This window comes from Clytia hemisphaerica, unplaced genomic scaffold (genome assembly GCF_902728285.1).
Source record: "Clytia hemisphaerica strain Z4C2 unplaced genomic scaffold, Clytia hemisphaerica genome assembly, whole genome shotgun sequence".
NCBI classification, from domain to species: Eukaryota; Metazoa; Cnidaria; class Hydrozoa; order Leptothecata; family Clytiidae; genus Clytia; species Clytia hemisphaerica.
This window is the reverse complement of record NW_027104547.1, coordinates 322,188-345,047: the sequence shown is the minus strand read 5'-3', so window position 1 is coordinate 345,047 and position 22,860 is coordinate 322,188. Positions and strand designations below refer to the sequence as shown.

Below are 22,860 nucleotides of genomic sequence, written 5' to 3'. Positions count from 1 at the left end.
TTTTCTTGATTTTTATCGAACATAAAGATGTTTGTTTATGATTTTTTTCTCGCAAAAAAAGATTATTTTTTGAGCATATTCATCCTTGTTTGTGAAGTACTATAATGTTTTGCATGCTTCTTTTCCAAAAAAGTTCTGAATTTGCTTTGAGAGAACTTGACATATCTCCCGACTCAAAAGTTGTCGGCCATGACACCCTTCCCTGTCGACATTGCACTCGGACCTGTTCCTCTTAAATAAAATTCTATGAGGACCACGAACACAATCTGTTTTCAGGTTAAGGTATGTGTTCACCTTTCTTGACACATTCTCTTTAATTGATCATATCTTTAGAACAGCAAATTTTTATATATCAAAAGTATATATTTTCTGAAAGCCAATAATATTCTCTTTCTAATGGTAAAAGTTTCAGCTGAATTTAAAAAACTGGGCAGGATATAATTAAAATCTTAAGAATTTTAACCTTACGTACTTCAAAGAAGTTAAAGTCACCCATAGCTTTTGAATTTTGAAAAAATAATTTCGATACTATGTTCCCAATAGATTGAACTAAAAAAGTGTCTTGGGATTTTTTTTGGGATTGACTTTAACTCTTTAAATCCTAAATTCCGTAAAAATATCGATAAAAAAGTAAATTCAAATGTGATTTTTTCAGTTATCTGTAAATTGAGGAAAAACAACTCAATTAGAAATAAAATCCTAAGACACTTTTTAAGTTTGATCTTTTGGGAATCTCATAAAAAAAGAATGAAGTCGATATCTAAATGCTATGGGTGACTTTAACTTCGTTCAAAGTAGTATGGTGTGGTAAAATTTCTTTTTTTTTCTACATCAATTTGAAATTTTTAACGAGATGATTGCTGTTTATTTAAGTAATTAGTGAAATGTGTCAAAAACATTACTATTCAATAGAGGTGAGAATAAACATCAGCTGAATTCTCTCTTTTGTCTTTGTTGTTTCCGAAAGAGACAATTATTTGAGTAAATAATCCATCATAAGACGAACTATGTTTTGAAATTTAAATGGTTATAACTCTGGATCAAAAAAAGATTTTAAGATCGCGATTTTACCAAAATGAAACCCAGTAACTTTTCTTCCACTTTGACTGAAAAAAGTTTTTTGACAAAAAATCGGAAAAAAGGTGTACACATACCTTAAGTGACAGCAAACCGACAACTTTTTAAGCCAAGCCTAAAGTCAAAAGTTAATAGAAAGAGCATCATTTACTTCGTCTGAAATGAATCTGCAGGTAGTTATTATTTGCTTCGCTCGTATTAAATATGCCATCCAGTTGAAATGACAATTCTTCAGGAAAGAGTGGGAAAATCACAAAGAATAGTGCAACTCTTTGTTTTCATCAAATTGAAAAAAAAAAGACAATTCTAATTTGCATTTTTAAACCCCTGTCATAACTTTTCGAACACCTGTTTTAACCGTAACGACGGCTTGAATGTTTTTATTGGAAGAAAGAGGTAAACTAATTTTTTCTTACGCTTTTTATCGCCCTTTGAATGCTATTGTTGTTCAACAAGCTTTTTAATTTTTATGTTTTTATTTACTTTACATTTGAAATGTTCCTTTCTATGAAATGAATTTTTGGTTTGAAAAGAATTCGAATGTCATTAATAAATACGATCGTTAATTACATTCGAAAGGAGAAAAACAAAGGTGCGGGGCAACCCTGGGCAGATATTAAAATTACTAAATGTAGATGGACCTTAAATTTCAAAAGAAAGGCTGAATAAAGTCTAAACCAAGCTCTATCCGATCTGTCAATCGAAACAAACTTATCGAGAACAAACAAATTGCTTGCAAAAACGAAAGTGACACAGAAACAGAAAACAGACATGAAGAAAGCAATACAGAGCTGTTATTGGAGGCCAAAAACTACCTTTCCAAAAGAACAAGTGATACTTTTATGGACCTACCTGGCAGTGCCGTAGTAAGCATTTTCATACTGGGGGGGGCTGAAGTTTAGTGACACCGCGAGGGCCAACCACGGTTTGGCCGGAGGGAGAAAATTTTGAAAATTTGAGCTCTAGATTGCTTAAAAATACACTCAAAACATGCACCTAAAGACAATTATGACAAATTAAAAAAGAAAAACTTAGCATTTTGCAAAATAACCATTTTTGAAAAATTATTGGGCATAGCCCCCCTTGCTACGGCACTGCCTGGTTATGCATTTAACACATATATAATCTGATATAATTGATATCTACGTGAGTATGACCGTTAAACAAATAGTGACGATTTATTAAAATTAGTCGTTTGTTTCTTATAAAAAAACGCTTAGAAACCAAAATTTCATACTCTTGAAATATTCTTTCATATTCAAGACTTCGTGAGCAAAAAAATTTAGTAATTTGGCTAAGAACATTAATGTATCATTATTAATAGTGATTCTTACAGATAAATATGCGTTTTTTTTGAGTTGAAAAATTGTTTTTTAACAAAAATCTGCTTGAGCCATATTTTACCTACTTTCATGCAAAATAATCTGAAAAAACAATGATCCAATATTTCACAAAGTCCAAAAAACCCGTTTTTTGGCCCAAATTTGCCCAAAAACATTGTTTTTCGAAAATCGGGCTCCGTCACATTCGAGGGTTTATAGTTATGCATCTTTGTGCAAAAAATCATTAAGAATGAAAGAGCCAATCTTGAGAAAAGCTAATACCTAAGCAATTGATAATGTGCTTATGAAAAAATATCGAATTTGGCCAGTTTCTCTATAAAAACACGCCAAGCAACCAAAATTTCATGTCTAAACACACCTATTCTTCAAAAGTAAGCTCTCATGAGCAAAAAAAAACATCTATCTCATAAAAAAATTGAGTAATTTGACTAAGAACATTGATGTATGCTTATTAATAGTGATTCTTATAGATAAACATACGTTTTTTGAGTCAACAAAATTTTTTTGCAAAAATCTGCTTGAGTCATCTTTTACCTATGATGGTACCCTACTTTCACGCAAAAAATCAGAAAAAATTAATGATCCAATTTTTCACAAAGTCCAAAAAACTCGTTTTTTAACCGTTTTTCAGCCCAAGTTTAGCCCCAAAATTTTTTTTCGAAAATCGGGCTCCGTCACATTTTGGCCACTACCATTTTGTACCTTTGTACTAAAAATCAAAAGATTCCCATGATTCAATCCTGAGAAAAGTTGGTAACAGACGAACGGACGGACGAACACAGGTTAATTTATAGGACCTCCACCCCGACGGGGTAGGTCCAAAAAGTTTAACAACTTAACCCAAAACTAGCAATGCAAATCAATCCGAAGAAGAAATATATGCAAAAAAATCAATATTAAAGATCATCGATGGATAGTTCAAAACAAATGCTCGAATACTACCACACTCTTTCACAAGTTCTAAAGACTTTCAAAACATCAACCATATGTAGCCATTTTGTTTCTAAATGAATCTGTGTTTTCATTTTCATTTGTTTTCCTTTTTTCTGCAGAGTTAGCTTTTTCCATAAACTATGCGCGGGCATCGAAATTATCAAAATGCAAGCGAAAGTACTGCTAAGTAATACGCCGAAAGCTGGCCAATCAGGACTGTGAAAAAAGTTTAACGCTTGGATTTCCAGGCTACTAAAGAGATATAAAAAGATGCAAAGTTGAAAGGGTTGGCCTATAGCCCGGTTCGGCGTGCCGTATCCGAGTGACCGTACGACTACAAGAGAAGAAGGAAATGACGAATTTGTACAATGATCACATTTTATATCTAAAGAAGCTAATCAAATTTCAGAAAACACCAAAACTTTTCCCACATCATATGCCAACAATCAAATAGCCTGGAGATCCATGCTATGATTTCTTATTCTATATATTGATGGTGAAATCTAAATATACATCAGATTATGAAAATGCAGGACGGATCTCTTGTCTAAGAATCAAATGACCAATGAATTTCGACAACCCAAAATCCTAGACAAAAAGACAAAAGACAAAACAAACAAAATTTCACTAGCGACACATTCGTAGAACAATTTAAAACAAAATTTAGCGAATAGGAACCCAATATTTAAAATGAAAAGAGATCTAAATTTAAAGAAAATGGAAAAAGTACCATAAATCCTTGAATAAGCCCCCTGCTTGAATAAGCAACCCGCTCGAATATGCGCCCCCCTTTTAGTTAAAATAATATTATAAGCGCCCCAATCGTTTATTTGAATATTGTTATTGATTGAATAAGATATTACCTTATTGGAACTAATTTTCGCGGGAACTAATTTTCGCGGTCGAAAAGAAAAATCCGAAAAATTGCATTTCGCGGTTTTTTCCATTCTGGAAATTTCGCGGGAATTAATTTTCGCGGTTTTCAACTCTCAAAATTTTCCACGGGATCATATTTTCGCGATTTTGACGAAAAACCGCGAAAAACGCTAAAATTAAAACCCACGAAAATTTGTTCCAATAAGGTAAGTAGATATTTGATATTTAAAAAGAAAGAAAGTGATTAAGAATAACATGATAGAAATTGTCAATTGGATTTTTCCAATTTTTCTTTCATTCATCCTTTTTTGAAAAATCAACCCTCTGAAACAGTTAAGTTTAAGCAGATTCCAAATTTGTTGATATACAAATTTCCGAAATAAAAAAATAAGCGCCCCACTCGAATAAGGGCCCCATTCGAATATGCTAATTAAGAATGTTCTTGATATAAAGAATGAAAGTTCTTCTAAACAATCAAACTCAATTATTATCAGTTAGAGGTAAACCAAGTTATTAGCACTACTGTACTATAAAAAGTATATAAATAAATCACCATGGCTGAAGATTTGGAAAGCTATCCAGCAACAAATACAAAGTAAGTTCTCCCCTTGACACATTATTATTCTTTGTAACTCCAGTGTCACAAGGACTTGAATTTTGACAATTTTTTTATTATTCCATATATATGTGGATGTTGGAAACATTGATTATTTCTTTTCTTAAAAGACAATAAAGACTAATTTTTTTTTCAAGATTCCATATTTGTAAGATTTTATGTTTTTACCATTCCTTTGAAATTTTAAAGCTGTTGTGTCTGTTGTGTAGAAAACAGGCTTTCCCGATTTGATTAATTATAACTTATTAATTTGTTTTCAAGGAGAACAAGATCGCACCGCCAAAAAAAGGGAGCAGCTACATGAAGAGTCGGCAAACGAGCAAATGCAAAAGTATTAATTTGCCTATTGCCGCATAAATATTTTTGGTTGACAAATGAGAAAAGTATTTAACCGGTTTTACCCAGGCGTAACTAATCGAAAAATTCGATTACCGAAATCATCGAATTTAATCGAAACTAATCGAAGCGATTAGACTTCGATTAGTCGAACTCATCGAAGACTAATCGAACTAATTGAGATTCAAAAAAGGTTGGAAATTTCGATTAATTCGATTAGGTTCGATAAGCTTCGAATACTTTCGATTACTTCCATTAGACTTCGATAAGTTCGATTATTTGACTTCGATTAGCCTTCGATTAATTCGATTACTTGACTTCGATTACTTCGATTAGTATTCGATTATTTCGGCTTACGATTTGCGCACTCGGTTATTTCGTTTTCATACCACAAAGGGGTTAGCCTATACTAGACGTCACCCGCGTTTTTTTACGCAATTAAAAACGAGATGAAAAATCCCGGTTTTTAGTGAGGTGCTCGCTAAAAAGGGGTATAGTCTATCAGGGTATCGTTTCGTAGTACAATTGCCTCTACGACAATGAATTTTGAAATAATTGTAGATATCGGGCCTGTGTACAGACTAAAAGGGATGGAGAGGAATCTGGAAAATCTGGTAATGGATTTTATTCTCTGTCCTTCTGAAATAACAGTCAATAAAAGTCAGAAGGGACCCAATGAAAACTATTAGAATTTTTCAGTGTTTTGGGAACAAAAAATTGCTCTAATACATTCTTGTCCAGACTTTTTGCATTTCGAATGACTTTAATAAAATCATAAAATTGTACATCCCTGAAGATTAAATCTCTTTTCGGAGAACTCAAAGAGTTTCAATAGATAAAACGGTAAAATGTAACCCGTGATAAACTTTAAAAAATACAAAAATTATCTTAAAATTATCTAACTATAGTTATAGATTTTCGTCGAAATATTAGCCTGTCTCCCTTAAGCACATCTGTGTTACAGTCCCACTCGGACCACCCCCTATCTACTGAAAATATTGGGCAAAAATTCAGAATTGAAAATTCATTTCCTTTGGAAGACAAGACTTTCCCGTTTCCCCTGGGAATGAAACTACGAAAGTGGAATCTCTAAAATTAGCCTTGGAATTTAGAGTTATCAATAATTGAATTTAAAATCCCATTCATTAACAAAAGCAACTGCTCCTTTATTTTACCCCACTGTCTATTACGACAATGAGACAGGGGTCTACTTAAAAATTTTAGTCACGAATTTTTTAAATAAAGACTAGGTTTAATGTATATAATATAAAATAAATCATGCGAGAGAGAGCCCAACCGAAAGTCGAAGCCAGATAACATCAACTAAGCATTAAAGAAAGAACAGAAAGTCAACTCTAGCAGGAAATTGAGCTTCTCGGACTAGCTTTCTGACCTAGAGTTGACCATTTGCCACTGCAACCAAAACCAACAATATCTCGAACCTTAGCCAATAATCCACTAACATCTGTGTTGACAATAGAAGAACCGATGTAGCGCCGGATTCTTTAAATAAAGACTAGGTTTAATGTATATAATATAAAGTAAATCATGCGAGAGAGAGCCCAACCGAAAGTCGAAGCCAGATAACATCAACTAAGCATTAAAGAAAGAACAGAAAGTCAACTCTAGCAGGAAATTGAGCTTCCCGGACTAGCTTTCTGATCTAGAGTTGACCATTTGCCACTGCAACCAAAACCAACAATATCTCGAACCTTAGCCAATAATACGCAAATCCACAGATGATGAAACTTATAAAAAATGAATAATCTAGGATTGTTCTGCTTCTCTCAATAACGCAATTAAGTCCTTGTTCCATACCGTCGCATTATTCTGACTATCCTGCCAGACACGCAGTTGTTGTCGTGCCAAAAAGAACATAAATCGTTAATCTTGACGCTAGTCTCTGAGAGGATGTTTGGGTTGAGCTGCTCAAAGAAAGATGTTTGATTGGTAGATTTCCAGCGCTCTGAGCGACTGGCATTCGGAGAATATACTTTACCCTCGGTTAGGGATAAAAATCTTGCAATATGGTACACAGTACCCTCGTGTTCGATATACATTGCGCTGCTTGCTAGCCGGACTTGCTTTCTAAGGGTTTCATTTGCAATTTGTTTTTTCAATTGATCCATAGAAGTGGCTGTTTCGTTTGTAAGCGCTGTGGGTGCATCTGATGGGATTTCAGTTCTGAAGTGATACAAGGGTTTCAATGTTAAATTAATAATAAGTTAGTGATAAATATTAAACTTCAAAATGAAATTACCATCTGGCGCCATAAAACCTTCTTTGCATAAAATAGGTTAACTTTCCAAATGTACTAATGCATACACGCTATATATTTTTAGTCAAATTTCTCCCCACGCCTCCGTGTTCTAGTATTTTCATTAACTTTCAATAAGAAAAGCGGTGTAAACGATTCGACTTACCTGTACATTGTGGTACCGTGTTCTGGGCAGTGGAAAATAAATCTTTGGGCCTCAATCTGGCTTTTGAATTGTAAATCGACACATGCACTATGATACCACTTTTGACAGGATGTTGAATGGCACTGGATGCATACGAATTTTTCACTCTACTGCTCTTCGTGAATTTACATTTCTTGAGAGAAAACAGTGCACATTGAGTGGGGTCGTTTTCGTCTTGCTCGTCATCACTGGCTTCGTCAGAGCTTTCACAGTCTAAACAAGATATTAGAGAATGGTATACCCAGAAGTTGCTAAGCGAAAGGGAATCTAAAAAGAAACCGTTTCCGCATAGAATGTCCTAAATAGCATAGTATCTATCCTAAATAAAATTTTCTATCCGATTGTAGTGTCGGCAACTTATAATACCTTCGTATACAGCTTTAGAAACCGCAGATGTCAAATTTTCAACTTGGTCATTTTCTGTAACCAAATCCGCCAGCTCTCCGGGGGGCATGTCTTCAAAATCATCGACATCGTAGATCTTGGATTCGTCTGGCATGCTTTCATCAAAATCTTCAGTACTCATTCCAAAGAATGAAACATTCTTCAATACCAACTTCTCATCGATGTATTCGAGAACGAAACCCTTAATGAGACAGTCAACAATTCCAAGCTCTCGCATGCTGCTTACAACTTCGGTCTCAGCCTCTTTGATTGCCGTTGATATCAAGTTATCCAAATCAGGAATTGTAAAATTTTGAGCAGCAGTTGCAATTTCGGGGTAACTCTTTAATAGCTCCAACTTTTGAAGCCTACACGAAAAATAAAACGCTTCGTCAGAAAAATTTGAAGGCAGCAAGTGAAAATATTCAAAAATCAAAAATTACATAACCGATTGTAGAACTTTCTTAGATTTCCAATGTAAGCCTTTGCCGAGGAGAATATAAACGTAGTTCTTACCTTCCCGAAAAGTCAAGCATTTCCAAGTAGTTAAAATTCGATTTTCCACGTACAAAGCCTCTCAAACGTCCAAACAATTTTTCACAACGGTTAGACCCAAAAGTATTTCTCTGTATCAAGTCGTTTGGATAAAACTGATTTGTCACGAGAAGGGATAAAATGAATGCATGTGCGGCTATAATGGTGTCAGCGTATGTTTGTAGTGAAATGAAATAACGTTCTTGATCAAATCCATTTATCATAATCCAAGACTTCCAGAGTCTAAAATTTAAAAAATGAGGAAAGTTAAGATGTATATCTGTAAAGGTCATGAAGCCGTTATTATAACCTGTAATTAGCTTAGGCTTTGTTCAGATTTCGGCAACGTTCTCTCGAAAGATTTACGGTTTTAATCAAAAATTGAAAAGCCTATCGTTTAGCATAATATCTCCACCGACCTTAAAAAGACAACAGGCATCCAAACCAGTTTGATTCTCTCCTTCCAGGACAAAGAGTCGTCATTGTACCCCTTCCTCAAACAATCGCCGAATTTCAGATAATACCGAAGGGCCAGTGTACCATCTTTATCAAAATCTTCCAAACATGTACGTACACATGGCTCCAACATACGAACGGCTGCATCAACGTTTTGCTTGTCACGCACGTAAACGTCAGTTTTTTGTAGCCCAGAATTGTACTTGAATCTAATAGAGAAAATTAGGAGCAACATAATTTGGTTTCTTTTTCTTATTCATATTAATTCAATAAAATTTTTAGTCTGGACCCAAGCTACATTACATTACAAAATCTTGTATTAATAGAGAGGAATTCAGTATTCATATACGCAATGAAATTTGGAGATTTCTCTCAAGTACCATTAAAAAAGAAAGTATCTTCTAGCAATTCAGGGTATTCATTCGACCAAATTTTAAATACCTTTCCCATGAGCCTTGTAAATGTTCCAGTTTTATCACATGCTCTCCGATGATAAGGAGCATTTTGACATTCAGTATTTGATTCCGCCTATTCTTCCATAGGTGCTTCAAGTCAGGGTTTGGCATTGCTGGCAAGGGAGGATCAAACGATTCGTCAACAACCGCTGCAAGATCAAGGTCTTTATGTGTGAGCTTCTTTATCTTGGATTGTGAATCCTCTTCGACAGAAAATACTTCATGGAAGAATTTTCTGACTTTACCATCTCCATCAGCACCAAATGCAATAACATGCAATCCAACATTGTGTGCGTAACTTCGTACTCGATCGAACCAATTCTTCACAGACGAATGATTTTCACCTTTTACAACGGGTTGTATTGCAACAATGAAATCTGGGACGTTCTTTATGAACGGTGTCAGCAAGAAAAGATTTGCTTGCTTTGCTTTAAGGAAGCGGCGTGCAACAATGTCGATAATCTCTTCAGCTGTTTTTATGACAATCTCTTTTTCAGTTGCATAGCCATATAGTTTGCCCCACGAGCTTTGACTGTAGGAATTATGACCGTTGCATCTACTGCTAATGACAATGGCCCTTTGTAGTGTACGTGTTCAATAAAGAAATGACGTGCACTTGTGAAAACTTCTTCAGATAAATGAGTTGGAATCGGATACTCATTTCTGGCGTACCGGTACATCGTCGACACTGATGGTCCATGAACAAATCCAGTTAACTCTGAAGCCGCTCTTTTTCCTCCATAGTCAAGAATCATAGCAAATAGTGTGGATGTAGAACTTGTCCATCGCTTACCTTGCCTTTGATAGTTTTTGATGATATCTGACAAAAAGTTCTAAAGTCCTTCGCTGTCTTCACAATTTTGAATTTTTGCCAACTTAGCTGCGATTAGATTGATTTCATTTTGACGGCTCGGCTGTTTCTTTGTTTCAATATGTTCGTGTGCTCCTTTCAATAGATCTTTCTTGAACCTTTCAAAAATTTCCTAGATAAAGATAAAACAGATAAAACAGATTAAAATTTTACAACCAAAATGCTTTCGTATACCTAATTTTAAAAGACTGCCAGTGCAGGTGAAGTTCATTTAAACACATAATAGCTGGGGAGCTAGTTAATCGAGAGTAACTGAAGCGGATGTGATTATGTTAACATGATAAATATGAACTAGAGCGCTTTGTCGTATTTTCCAAGGAAAAAGCTAAAAAAACATTATTTTGTAATTTGAATATTAAGACATTTTCCTGTATTTTTCAAGGAAAATTATGTAAATTGCTGTCAAATTATGAAATCTCTGTATTTTCCAAGGAAAATCAACAAAGACAATTTCTTGTATTTTCCAAGGAAAGAAAATTAATTAAAGCAATTTGTTTCTACTACTTTCAGCCAGGTTGATTTTTTAAGAAAAAAGGAAAAAAGGAAATCTATACACACTTATACACACTTAAAGAAGACACTTTCACTTCTTTCACTGTTTCGTTATGATGCACTCATTTACAAAGGTAATGGGGACTTGACAAACCTTTCTTTCAGCTTTTTCAGCCAAGTACGCCAAGTATGCGTTTACAGTCGAGGTCCTTGCCTGGTTTTTCATTTCTACCGCTTCAATAATGTGGTCAATATTACGTTGTACCGGTTGCTTCTTTAAATCGCCAATTATTGTGAAAAGGTTTTGAACAGTTTGATTCACTTCGCATATTACTTCTGTTACCCTCTTTTTCTTTCTCAAACTGTTCAATTCGGCTTGCATGGTCTCATTCTTGCATATCAAGCCAATCTCTCTTTTGCGAGCATCGCGTTCAATCTGTCTCTTTCGGATAACATTTTGATAAACCTGATTCCCCGCTTCTATGCCGTTTTTGATGTCATGAGCACGTATTTTGTCGGCAACAATCTATATACAAAAGTTTTACTTTAGAAAATGTATTGGATGTTTTGGTAGGGAATTCCTATGATTCTGAAATTTTATGATTATGCAGGGCAATGCAAAATATGATGCGTGACATGTGCTATTTTTCATTTTAAAAACATACAATTTAGAAAATTTTGAATATATTCGTGATCAAGATGAGAGTACCTTAAGGGAAGAAATTTTGGATCGAATTCAATTTGGTGGATGAAGGACATTTTTTTAAATGAGCAAAAAACCTGTATAAGCTCAAATTTGAGTTAAGAAAAATATATTCAATTTTGGCTGGTGCTAAATTTGGCGAATTTTTGTCTAAATTCGCCAAACTTTTTCCGGTAAAAATTTCTTCCTTTAAGATATCAAATTTCACGTGCTTTTGTAATGAAGGATATATTTGAAAACGCAGAACATTTTAGATTACCTTCGATGTCTTGATATCTAAAATTAGATCCTTTGGGTTATTATTTCGCAGCGGGTGTTGTTTCGTGTTGCCAGGGTTTATTGTAGATTTTGGTTTCTCCTTTGCCTTTTCTTTCGGGGTCTTTTTGGCAGCAAAAAACCACGAATATCCGTACAACCTTAAATAAAATATTATTAAAATTATACGATTTGCGAATCATGGATTGTGTTCTAAACTAAACCAAAATAATTAATCTAAATCTAAATCCATACATCAGCACCAGTCGCCAGCATTTCTCACAACATTACAATGCGAGTTTTTATGACAAATATTTCTAGTAGCAGAGGCCAAAGTTTGAAAGGTATCGTCTAAAGAAACACCCTCTTCTCACAGACCCGGTGCGATTTTTTCAGGTAAAAATAGTGGACCAAAACTCGATGGGGTTTGATTATCCCATGTTATTTATGGTTGGGATATGAAATCTATTGTTTTCGAGTCAGAAAATTCATTGGGGATGGAAAAGATAGCACAATATTTTGCAGTGAGGATTGGTCGGTATATTTGATTATTTTCAGCGGGGACAAAAATTCGAGTATATAGGAAAATTCGAACGATATTCTGGCCAATTTTTCGAGTGGGCAGGGGTCCCAATGGGACTGCGAGAAGGGGGTATAGAGAAATTCCTTTGCTTACCTTTGCTAACCAACTGTATAGAATTTGTATCATCAACATACCAACCACATTTTTGTTTGTCTTGTTTGATTCGTATGCACCTTTAACTTTGTGATCCAACCCTTGACTGGTTCTTGATCCCTTCCATTTAGCATACAAACACATTTAACGCTTACACTTTCTTCGTCCAAAAAGTCCATAACAAGATCACCTTGATGATTTAATTCCTTTAGCTGTGCCAAAATCTTTACATCTTGAGTTCTTGAATATTCTATTTTTTTCCTTTCGAAGACTATAAAAAAAAAATCGCCGGCATAATTTTTTGATACACAATATATTGATGGTTTGTATTTTTTTCTCCTGTGACATTTTTTAAGCTACTTACTCATCAATTTTAAATTGATTAACTCTTTTTTAAATTGGATTGACACAGATGTGGAGAAAGATTGGTCAGAAAGAGGAAAAGATAAACATTTTTTTGCTTATATCAGCATAAAGTAACAATAGGAAGTATGTGTCTTATATAAAACGGGAACACTTACGTAAAAATAAAACCTTTAATATACAGTGTGTTCCGCAAAAAAAGTATACTCAAAAAAGTAAAATCGAATTATTGGTTTTCAAGATTTTCCACCCGGGACATTTTTATTCCAACCCACCCCGCTATTAGGTACCCGAGAGGAGATAAGAAAAAGTCGAGATAAAAATTTCCAAAGCAAAAAAGCTAATTAACTTTTGATTGACAGCTCTCTTTTATGTCATTTTGATGAAATTTTTCATTTTAATGGTCAAACCTACGCACCTTCTAAGTCTGATTTTTCGTAAATGAAAAGCTGGTTGTACATATAATTCTTTCAGCAATGGAAAAAAGAATAATTTTTCTTCCTGCTGCATATGAAATTAACTTTTTTGGACATTTTTGGACACTTTTGGTTTAAAAAGTCATTTTTTTTCACAGAACAACACTGTAGACAAATCATAACGTTACTGTAACTAAACAGGTATATTTTTTGAAACTTCTATTGCCGAAATATATTTTTCCAATGCAATTTGAAAAAGGAATGAAAAAAAAGAATGAGAATTTCACGTGTTATTTTTTTGCGGTTAGATTTCTTTACACTCAAATGAGATACAGGCGTCTCTTAAAGCCGTCTTGATAACATTAACTCCCTGACCAACATCTAATGAAATTCTCACTGGTACGTGAATCCCACCTCCTTCGCGCCATCTTCCTTTTGGATCTTTCGCTGGAGGACCGGTAGTCAAGCCGGAAAAAATGAAATTGGAAACTTAATCATTCCGGCTTTGTCGTAAGGAACGTGTTGATTCACTTAAAACACCCCTGTATCAGTGACTTAGTAGGTTTCGCCCCGGTGGATAGCTCAGTGAAAAACATGGCAAAAACCAAAAAGTCGGGCAGCACACCCCGTCAACTCACAACCCCCTGGCCTCCCGACCCTAGTACCCCTCCCCCGGAGTTTTTTAGGTATATCAAGCCCAAACCAGGTGAACACTTTTTCCACAGTCAGCTGAGACAGGGGTGCCTCACTCAAGATCTTTCCGTATTTAAAGCTCTATGCAAAAAAAGTCAACCAAAAGAAAAAAAGAAAAAAAATGTTGAGATGAACTTTTTACCCTAACCCGGCCCGAACTACCAAATTCCAAGTCCCGAAGCACACACCCTAACCACTACACCACTACTGAGCGTCTAAATGTCAATCAAATAAGAATATGATTGGTGCTTTGTGTAGAAATCTTGCAACAATTTTGGAATCGCGGAATAAGTTCAATCAAAACCCTTGGTTCAATCAAATGTTTGTACTGTACTCTTAGGTGCCAAATAAACGGGGGGGGTTCGAATAAACGGGGGGGGGGTTGGAAATTTTCGAAATTTTAATAAACGGGGGGGACCTAATTGCCGGGGGGGGGTTGGAAATTGTACTTCTGAAAACCCAAAAATAAGGTTAATATAGGCTAAAATCAGGCTTTTTGGAGCAAAATAAGGGGACTTCTTTTTGCCAACTGAAAATATTCTCAAAAATTAATAAACGGGGGGGTCCTAATAAGGTCCGGTGGGGCTGGAAAATTTTCGAAAAATTAATAATAATATCCGATAATCGTCCGCTCACTCATAGAATTAAGCCGGCAATTTATCGGCTCACATAATCAAGCAATTTTTTCTTTCTTAAACCTATAGGCGGGAATTTTCCGGTTACCAGCCGTGAACGTCTATTTTTAGACGCACAGTTTTTCCAGGTTTGTCTCCTGAAATCTCGTAAACCCTTTAGAAATTGAAAGGAAATATGTAGTCCAAGTAAAGAAGGCATTATCTTGTGAAAGTAAGTTAACAAATATTCTTAAATTCTGAAATACTGTAACACATTCTTGGGAAATTCATGACAAATATAAATTTCAGATTTTTGTATCTTGTTTGAAATTCTATTAGTTTTCAAGCAGAAACTTTAAAAATTATAAACCTGAAATATCCTTGATTTCAAAAATGATAAGTCGTAAAATCTATGGAAAGAATATTTTTGAAAAAACATTTAAAAACCGTGTTATTATTGGATTTCAAATGGAGATGATTTTGTAAATAGTCATTCTATCTGCTAGAAAAATGTCTAGTTAGTTTATTCTAACATAATACTTTTGATGTTTCAACAAAAGTTTCACATGTGACCATAAAAATAAATTTTCAAGCTTTAGTGTCAGGAAGAGCTGCAATCACTTTGATTATATTTTGACTGAATTCTGACATCAAGATACTATGGTTTGAGATTATGATAGTCTCATTATCAAACAAGGCACCTTAATATTTTTTATTTATTTTTAAACATCTCTTTCATCACCAAAGATTATGATATGTCTAAAAAGTGTGTCCAATATTTACCCTGTAGTCAAATCTTAATTTTGGGGTAATTATGGGCTGATGGGACACTAAAGTTTGAGTTTGAAGTTTTTATTTTTTATAAGAAAACTACAAACTTGATTTTCTAGTTTAATGGAATCTTAACTACAAAATGGGAAAAAAGCTGGGGTAAAAACAGGACAATGTCACTAATTTTGTTAAAAGTCCTTTAAATGATAGCACTTGGATTTCTTGGAAGTCATCAAGTGGATGCAGAACCTCAAATATCATGACCTTTTGGAAAGATATCGGGATTTTTCAATAACATTTTATACCTGTCCCATATTTACCCCAAGGGTGTCCTTTAACGGGACACCTTTAAAATAAATTTTTGGGACATCTACTAAATTTCAAGGAAAAATAATACATCTTGTGTAAATACATACTTTGATAAATAAAATATCAAAAGATCGGATCTCTAGCATTATTAATACTTTCAGAGTAATGCCCAAGTAAGTCAAAATTGTCCCGTATTATTGATTGTATCAAGTTGGAGAGTCTGGATTATCAGAATCAATAAATTGATTGGTAATTGAGGGTGACTTATTTTATAAAAAGTCACCAATTGTATTGAGTGGGAGACTAACTATTTACTAACTATTTTGTGGTGTCTTTATCTAAGACTCCATTCACTGATCGAACATTTATTAATTCTGGCTCTTTATTATGGAATGACCTCCCAACTGAAATCAAAACTACCAAATCAATATTCCAGTTCAGAAATTCAATTAAAAAGCACTTCCTCGACGTTGTTATATTTCTTATCCTGTTCCTTTTTCTCATTCTTGTTCTTGTTACTCTTACCGTTCTTGTCCCCTTCCCCCAAAGTGGGGGAGCTCACCCAGGGGTGAGACAATTTTCAAACTGCCTAAAAGTTTGAAAATTATTCCATGGCCAGCCACTGTAAATATGTTTTATTATTAATCGTATTATTGTTATTATTATTATTTTCCAATTAATGTTGAATCAATATAGCCAATAATCAAATACCTGTCTCTTTATCTGTCTTTGATATGAAATAATCCAGACGTAATCAATCAATACAGGGAATTTTTCAGTTATTAATTGTAGGGGCGTACGGTATTTCGGAATTATGGAAATCGACCCTTTTTTCTTCGGAAATTTCAGAAATCGGGCAAAATTCCTTCGGTATTTCGGAATGCTGCAATTGTTTCATCCATGAATTTTTGCTTCGGAATATCGGTATTACAAAGTTTTTTACCTCCCCCTTTCGGAATTCATACATGAAAAATCAAAATTGATGAAAAATTAAGTCAAAACGAGGAAAAATACCCCAAAAAATCGGTATCAGAATTGTAAGTATTTTTTTACAGAATCGCTGAAATTATAGCATAATTATTTGGTATTTCGAAAATCAAAAACCCTGTACCCCCCTTTAATCCACATTTTTTAATTGATTCTTTAAATCAATGTTGAATCGATCTGAAAAGTCTTTGTAGGAATGGGCTCTTCCAGAAAAAAATTTTACATGGGGGGTGGAGGATATATTGTCCGGGGGTAGCAAAAATTCATCAAAATTTGCCTTGTCCGGGGTGTAAATTTGCTCTATCCGGGGGTAATTTGGTGTGTCCGGGGGTCAGCAGATGCTTGTCCGGGGGGGGGGTAAACCTATTGTCCGGGGGCCAAAAGTCTCCCTTTCCGGGTGGTAAATCACTAAAAATTGTTATATCCTCCACCCCCCATGTAAAATTTTTTTCTGGAAGAGCCCAATATATGATAGATTGTTTTGACTAAGCGTAAAACATGCTATGGAGCAATACACATTTTTTATAAGCAATCAGGTTTCTAAGCCTTGAGCCTTTGAATTAGTCGATTTTTTACTATTTTGTAATGTAAGCCTTTAATTTTAGATGATCAAAAATCGCGTTGCTTATAAAATATGTAGTAAATATGTAAGAATACCAGGAATACTGTAAGTGTATACAGTACACCGTTCAGCTTTTTCTTTCCTTCTATTTCAGTTATATGAAATGTCAGTGATCTAATTCACATGAAAAAACATAAAAATAAAAGATGAATTATAAATAAAGGAGAATTCATTTATTTTGATTTACATTATAAAAAACAAATATAATATATAAAAAAAGCTCCATCTGACTGATTTCTGGAAAAACAATAAAACTCTTTTCTCTACTACACTACCCCCTGAGGGGGGCACTAGGTTTCGAAACGACGGTACTGTATGTGCCGCGCAAAATCTGCTTTTCAAAGTCGTACACTTACAGTGCAGTTCAATATGGCTGAAAAGGTACCCTTTCAGAGCATTTTCTCTTGATTTACCTAACTCTTTATAGTGCACTATTTTTTTCAGCTGTAAATTTGCGTGAAAAAAGAAGCTTGGGAAATGTTCTGTTTCAAAGAAAAACTGAGAAAAATATTCTTGTCAGCTGTAATAATTATTAGACAATAGAAACTTTTTCAAACAAACGAGAAGTAAAAACCCTTCTTTTTATCAAATATTTTGAATTTGTTTTAAAATTCAACCCTTGCAGTGCAATCTCACAGAAACACACCCTTACAGGAGGAAGCCCCCCCCCCCCAGCGAACCCACAATTCACACAATCATGCAATTTTTTTCGAAATTCGCGCATTCACGCTAATTTTCCTCGAGTTTCACGCAATAACCCAATTTTTCAGAAAATCGGAAAATTTTCAGGGAAAATCAGGGAAATATTGGAAAATCGGGAACATTGCACACAATCAGTGGAAAAAAGGGAAAATTCACGTATTCACACACAAAATAGCCCAATTTCATAGTCAAAAAGTGGATTTTCACGTTCACGCAAGTTTTTTCAATTCCACGCATTCACGCAGTTTTTTTTCAATTTTCACACATTCACGCAACCGAAAATGCCCATCCACGCATTCACGCAAACCGCTGGGGGGGGGGCTTACAGTGCATTTTGGGATGCTCCAAATCACAAAAATTTCCCCAAAACTTTGGGGCAGCCTAGAGACAATTGTCAGATATGGCTGAAATTTGGCACTTGTTCCTTGGGTGAATATCTGGGAGTGTTTTCTTTTTCATTTTTCAAAAATTTGGAGTTTTTCGTTAGAACCAGCTGTTTCCCCCTGGCTTAAATCAATAATTTCTTAATTGCTTTTTTAATTGTTTCTTTTCTCAGGTTGTTGGATTTTTGCAATCTATATCGTGTGATGAGGCTGTTCAAAATAGATTTATTGAAGAGAAGGTAGTCATATTTGTTTTCTGAACTGTAATTCGAGCTAGAATTAGCATAGTAAAGTGCTCTTTATCTCTGTATAAAATATCATAGGGATTTTTGAAATGTTAAACAATGCTCTTGTAAAATAAACCTAATGAATATTTAGCTAGACTGGTGTTGAAGTAATCAAATACAAGGTTCCTTTCCCAGGCAACTTAGGATGAAAGTGAGAGCTTCATTTCATATTTTGTTATCCTTTCTTCTCAGATGACGCCGGAAGCTATTATAAATGCGGACGATAACATCCTAAAAAGGCATGGCTTATTAGCAGATGGAGACATCATCAGGCTTAGAGTGTTCTGCCGGTCGATTGATGAAAATGCAAGAAAAGTAGAGTTGAGAAACACACTTAACACGTCTTCCAGCAGTCAACGTCAGCAAGAAAGTAACAAAGAGCTTAAGTCAAAAACGGTATATTTCACATGGCAGAATTATGACATCAATTCCAGGAAATATTGCATTGTAAAAAGTACTAAGGGTGGTGGACCAAAGAAAAAGAAAATGCCACTCAAAACCACAAGAGGTGAACTTCTAGAAATGTGCAAGAAAATGTACTGGGACAAGAGGGTAAAAAAACACTTTGATGATAACTCTAGTTTTCAGTTAGCTGATCATGCTGGAAATGTTATTACCAACACTTTGATGCGTAATTAAAGTAAGACAGCTTATAAGAGATAATGGAAGTCTTAACTCGATAAGAACCTAATAGCATATGAAACACGAGACTGCGACAAAACGAAAGTGATAAAAACATGTCTCGATAAACCTAACATAAAATATATACTCAACACTATAAACAATAAAATAAGCGAGACTCATCTCGCAGGAGGAGTTCATAATGGGGCGCGTAAAGCGCACGAATAAATGTTAACAAAAGGTAATCCACGAAGGAGTTTACGAATGGGGCGCGAAAGCACCAAAATAACAAATAAAATAAACAACAACTGGCGTGGTCACTTCTTCATTCTTCGATTCTTCATGACCTAGTTCAAATTCACCAGATCGCATCCATAATGGTTGGTTGCGATTACGCGTAGGGCGACGCGGTTGTTCATTAGCGACAGGTTGTTGAGTAGATAATTCAGACTCATGAATAGTTTCAGTATCTGAGTCACTGTCCTCCATAGATGGTAACCGGTAGCTTTGCGAACCGTCAGATAATGGAACAACTGGGATGATCTCGGTGAGTTTAAGGAGGTATCGTTTGGAACGAAGTTGTGATTTTACGAGTTTTTGTAGCAAGCAAGAATCGCCCTCGATGGAAACGATGATATATCGATCACGTGGTTTGGTTTTGTCTCGTTCCGATTTGATATAAACAAGGGAGCCAACTTTGACATCAGCGATGGATGCTAAGTGTCCGCCACGTGCTTTGTGTTTAGCACTTGACGCATGATTGGCTTTTCGTGAGTTAGTTTTCGTCTCACAAATAACTTCGTCTGGTGTGTAGATGGCTTTGCCGGAGAACTGATCTCGTTGGTGAAAGATTTCCCAAGCCGACAAACCAGGCATGCGTAATCTGGAATTAAGCTGAGAAACAACATTGGCTAGTGAAATGGACGACATTGGTCCACCGTCAGGCATTTGGCGAACAATTTCTTTGTGGAGCTCGTTGATGGCTTTTTCTGCAACTGGGTTCTTGTTTGGATTCTTAACTCTTCCGTAGTCAAGGGTTATTTGATGTTGTTGAAGGACAAGATTATCACGAAGGGCGTAAAGTCCAGGTGCATTGTCGACTCGAACAATAGCGGCTGTTTGAGGTGTTGGACGCAGAAGTGACACTGATGTAATCAAAGCTTCAAGCATGGTGTCTTGGTTTTCGTCTGTGTATAAGGTGGCTATGGTGTAGGACGAAAGGGTATCGCGTAGGACAAAGATAATCTGTTTGGCTCGACGGACGACATCAGCAGCGAAGTCGGTGCCAGGGGTAGCAGGTAGTTGCGATGACGATTGTTGGTGAAGCTCTTTCGGAACTGATTGTAGAGCTCGACATTCCGTACATGTGTTTGAAACGTGAGAGATTACATCATCAGCATTCAAGGCGAAGAAGAAACGGTGGAAGATACGTTTCAATTGGTGGTTGGTCGGATGGTTCAGACGTAGGTGGATGGCTGTGATAATACCTGAAAGAACATGTGCGGGAATAATAAGCAATTCCTTTTCTGGTTGGAAAGGTTCAGCATGTCGAACAACAAGCAACCCATCACGACTGATAGTTGCTTTTTGCAAATAACGTTTGACTGCGGTCTGCTTCTTCTTCTTTGACGTTGGTCTGGTACCTTGTGAAAGGTGGGCATGGACGCGGCGGAGGTCTGGACAGTCCATTTGAAGTTGCTTGATGGCAGGACGGTTAAAGAATGGCATAGCATGGGTACCGGATAAAATTTGCTCAGCAGACACATTTCTTACTGAAATGTCACAGCATTCAGCAACAAACTTGCAAATTTGACAGGATGGTGAATGACATTCGGGTGGGTTACGCGATTGGAAGTCACTAGGAAGATTGTCGGATCCTTTTATATGTTGTACATCTACTTTGTAATCAGAGAGTACAGACATAAAGGTAGCTACACGTGCGCTAGCTGAAAATTCACCACGGATCATCTTGGACCAGGCTTGTACACATGGTCTGTTATCAGTCAAAATCTGGGATGTATGCGGAGATTGTCTAATAAATGGTCCAAAATGTTTGACGGATGAAGCAATACTGAGTGCCTCAATTTCGCAGGGGCACCATGATGACTGGTGGCCTTTCAGTTTAGCACTGAAAAATCCACCCAATTTGATATTGTTGTCTCTCATTAGGTAAAGTACGGAGCCGATACCAACCTTGGATCCATCATGAACGAGGATTAATTGATCTGATGGTCGAGGAAGGGTAATGTGTTCTGCTGATAATAAGGTTTCTTGGACCGTCTTGAACGACAGAAGAAGATTGTCAGTCCACAATATGGCATCAGTTTTTGCCTTGCCAGCGATGGCATTTTCAAGGTCTTCTAAATAACGAGAACAGCCTCTGATGACACGATTGAATACTTTGTAGGAGCCAATGAATGAGCGGAGCGCAGTTACAGTTTTAGGTGGATCACAGGATGCTAACGGTGTGATTTTATGTTGAGAAGCAGAAATTGTCCCATTGTGCCAGTCCCAACCAAGAATCTGTAAACGTGTTGGAGCGACAACGGTTTTGTTTGCTTTGAGGGTCAAGTTACTTGAGCGAATCCTTTCAAGGGTTTTGGACCAGTTGGAAAATAAAGTTGGAATATCTTTACCCCCAACATACAAATCATCTGCTATCTTTGCCACACATCCTTCTTGTATAAGGGGACCAAGAACAGCACACATTGTTTCTTCGAGAGTTTCAGAAGATCCTGGCATTCCCTGGGCGGATACAGCGTAAATACGTAAGCCTTTGAAAGGTGTAGGTGTGGCACACCATTTCATGGATCCCTTTTCAAGAGGGATTTGGTAGAACGCATCACGGAGATCAGTGGCAATAATGTAATTCCATGTAGATATCGTTCGTAAAGTTTCATCAACAGTTGGCATGATAGTTGGTAAAGTTTTACTGTACTCTCCTATAGTGGTAAATGCGGTTACTAAACGATAGCCGCCACTGGGCTTTTTAACAAGAAATGAGGGACTAACATGTTCAACAGCAACATCAACATCTTCAGGGCGAACGAAGACTCCTTGCTGTTCTAATTCGTCAAACTTTGATTGAAGAAGTTGTTTGTTTTCAGGTGAGTACGACGGTACACGAAGTTTCCGATTCGGTGGTGATACTGGACCGATGTTAACTCTGGCTCTCACTTTACCGAAGGTGTCATTGTAGCGACCAATGGTAGGATCGAAAACTGAGGAATACTTTTCATGAAGGGTATCGAAGTGGTCATTCCATTCATTGGACAGCTGTTTGTCAATCGTGATGTTGTGGAGAGAACTGGTTGACGGTTGATGGTTGATTGTTGGATTAGGTAATTTCCCAATTGGCTGGCAGATGGTTGGCTCGATTTCGGACGTATTTCTAATCTGGCAAAAATGATCACTATTTTTCAAACGAATAGCAGAATTTGTGTAATTTGTAAGACTTATCTTACCATCAACAACAGGAGTGATTTGGGGTCGGGGCCATCTCGATGTATCATAAGTTTTTGAGTCTGTACGAGGTTCTAAAGCGACAAATTTCTCATCCATAAATTTTGGAATATCAAGCATGATACTTTCACCAGGGAGGACGGTACTAGGTCGTTGAGTAC

General features: G+C 36.0%; 2 protein-coding genes across 2 annotated transcripts; both read right to left on the bottom strand.

The window, feature by feature from the left end:
- Positions 1-6,892: 6,892 nt before the first annotated feature.
- LOC136822704 (uncharacterized) lies at positions 6,893-8,793 on the bottom strand. Its single transcript, XM_067078985.1, has 4 exons — positions 8,544-8,793; positions 8,010-8,395; positions 7,605-7,856; positions 6,893-7,365 (listed from the first exon to the last, which is right to left on the bottom strand). Exons 1-4 carry the CDS (start codon positions 8,783-8,785, stop codon positions 7,298-7,300), a joined length of 948 nt encoding a protein of 315 aa, XP_066935086.1. The 5' UTR covers positions 8,786-8,793; the 3' UTR covers positions 6,893-7,297.
- Positions 8,794-10,141: 1,348 nt separating this feature from the next.
- Positions 10,142-12,613, bottom strand: LOC136822689 (uncharacterized). Its single transcript, XM_067078979.1, has 4 exons — positions 12,480-12,613; positions 11,798-11,954; positions 10,990-11,361; positions 10,142-10,455 (listed from the first exon to the last, which is right to left on the bottom strand). The coding sequence occupies exons 1-4, from the start codon at positions 12,611-12,613 to the stop codon at positions 10,306-10,308; spliced, it is 813 nt and encodes a 270-aa protein (XP_066935080.1). The 3' UTR covers positions 10,142-10,305.
- Positions 12,614-22,860: the final 10,247 nt, after the last annotated feature.

Excerpts from the sequence above, each read along its gene's own strand:
- LOC136822704 (XM_067078985.1), bottom strand. The coding sequence starts at position 8,785 with ATGATAAATGGATTTGATCAAGAACGTTATTTCATTTCACTACAAACA. Across the intron at positions 8,396-8,543 it reads ATGCTTGACTTTTCGGGAAG|GCTTCAAAAGTTGGAGCTAT; the intron begins GTAAGAACTACG and ends TTTTTCGTGTAG. Across the intron at positions 7,857-8,009 it reads TTCTAAAGCTGTATACGAAG|ACTGTGAAAGCTCTGACGAA; the intron begins GTATTATAAGTT and ends TATCTTGTTTAG.
- LOC136822689 (XM_067078979.1), bottom strand. The coding sequence starts at position 12,613 with ATGTGTTTGTATGCTAAATGGAAGGGATCAAGAACCAGTCAAGGGTTG. Across the intron at positions 11,955-12,479 it reads ATACAAATTCTATACAGTTG|GTTGTACGGATATTCGTGGT; the intron begins GTTAGCAAAGGT and ends ATTTTATTTAAG. Across the intron at positions 10,456-10,989 it reads CTGAAAAAGCTGAAAGAAAG|GAAATTTTTGAAAGGTTCAA; the intron begins GTTTGTCAAGTC and ends ATCTTTATCTAG.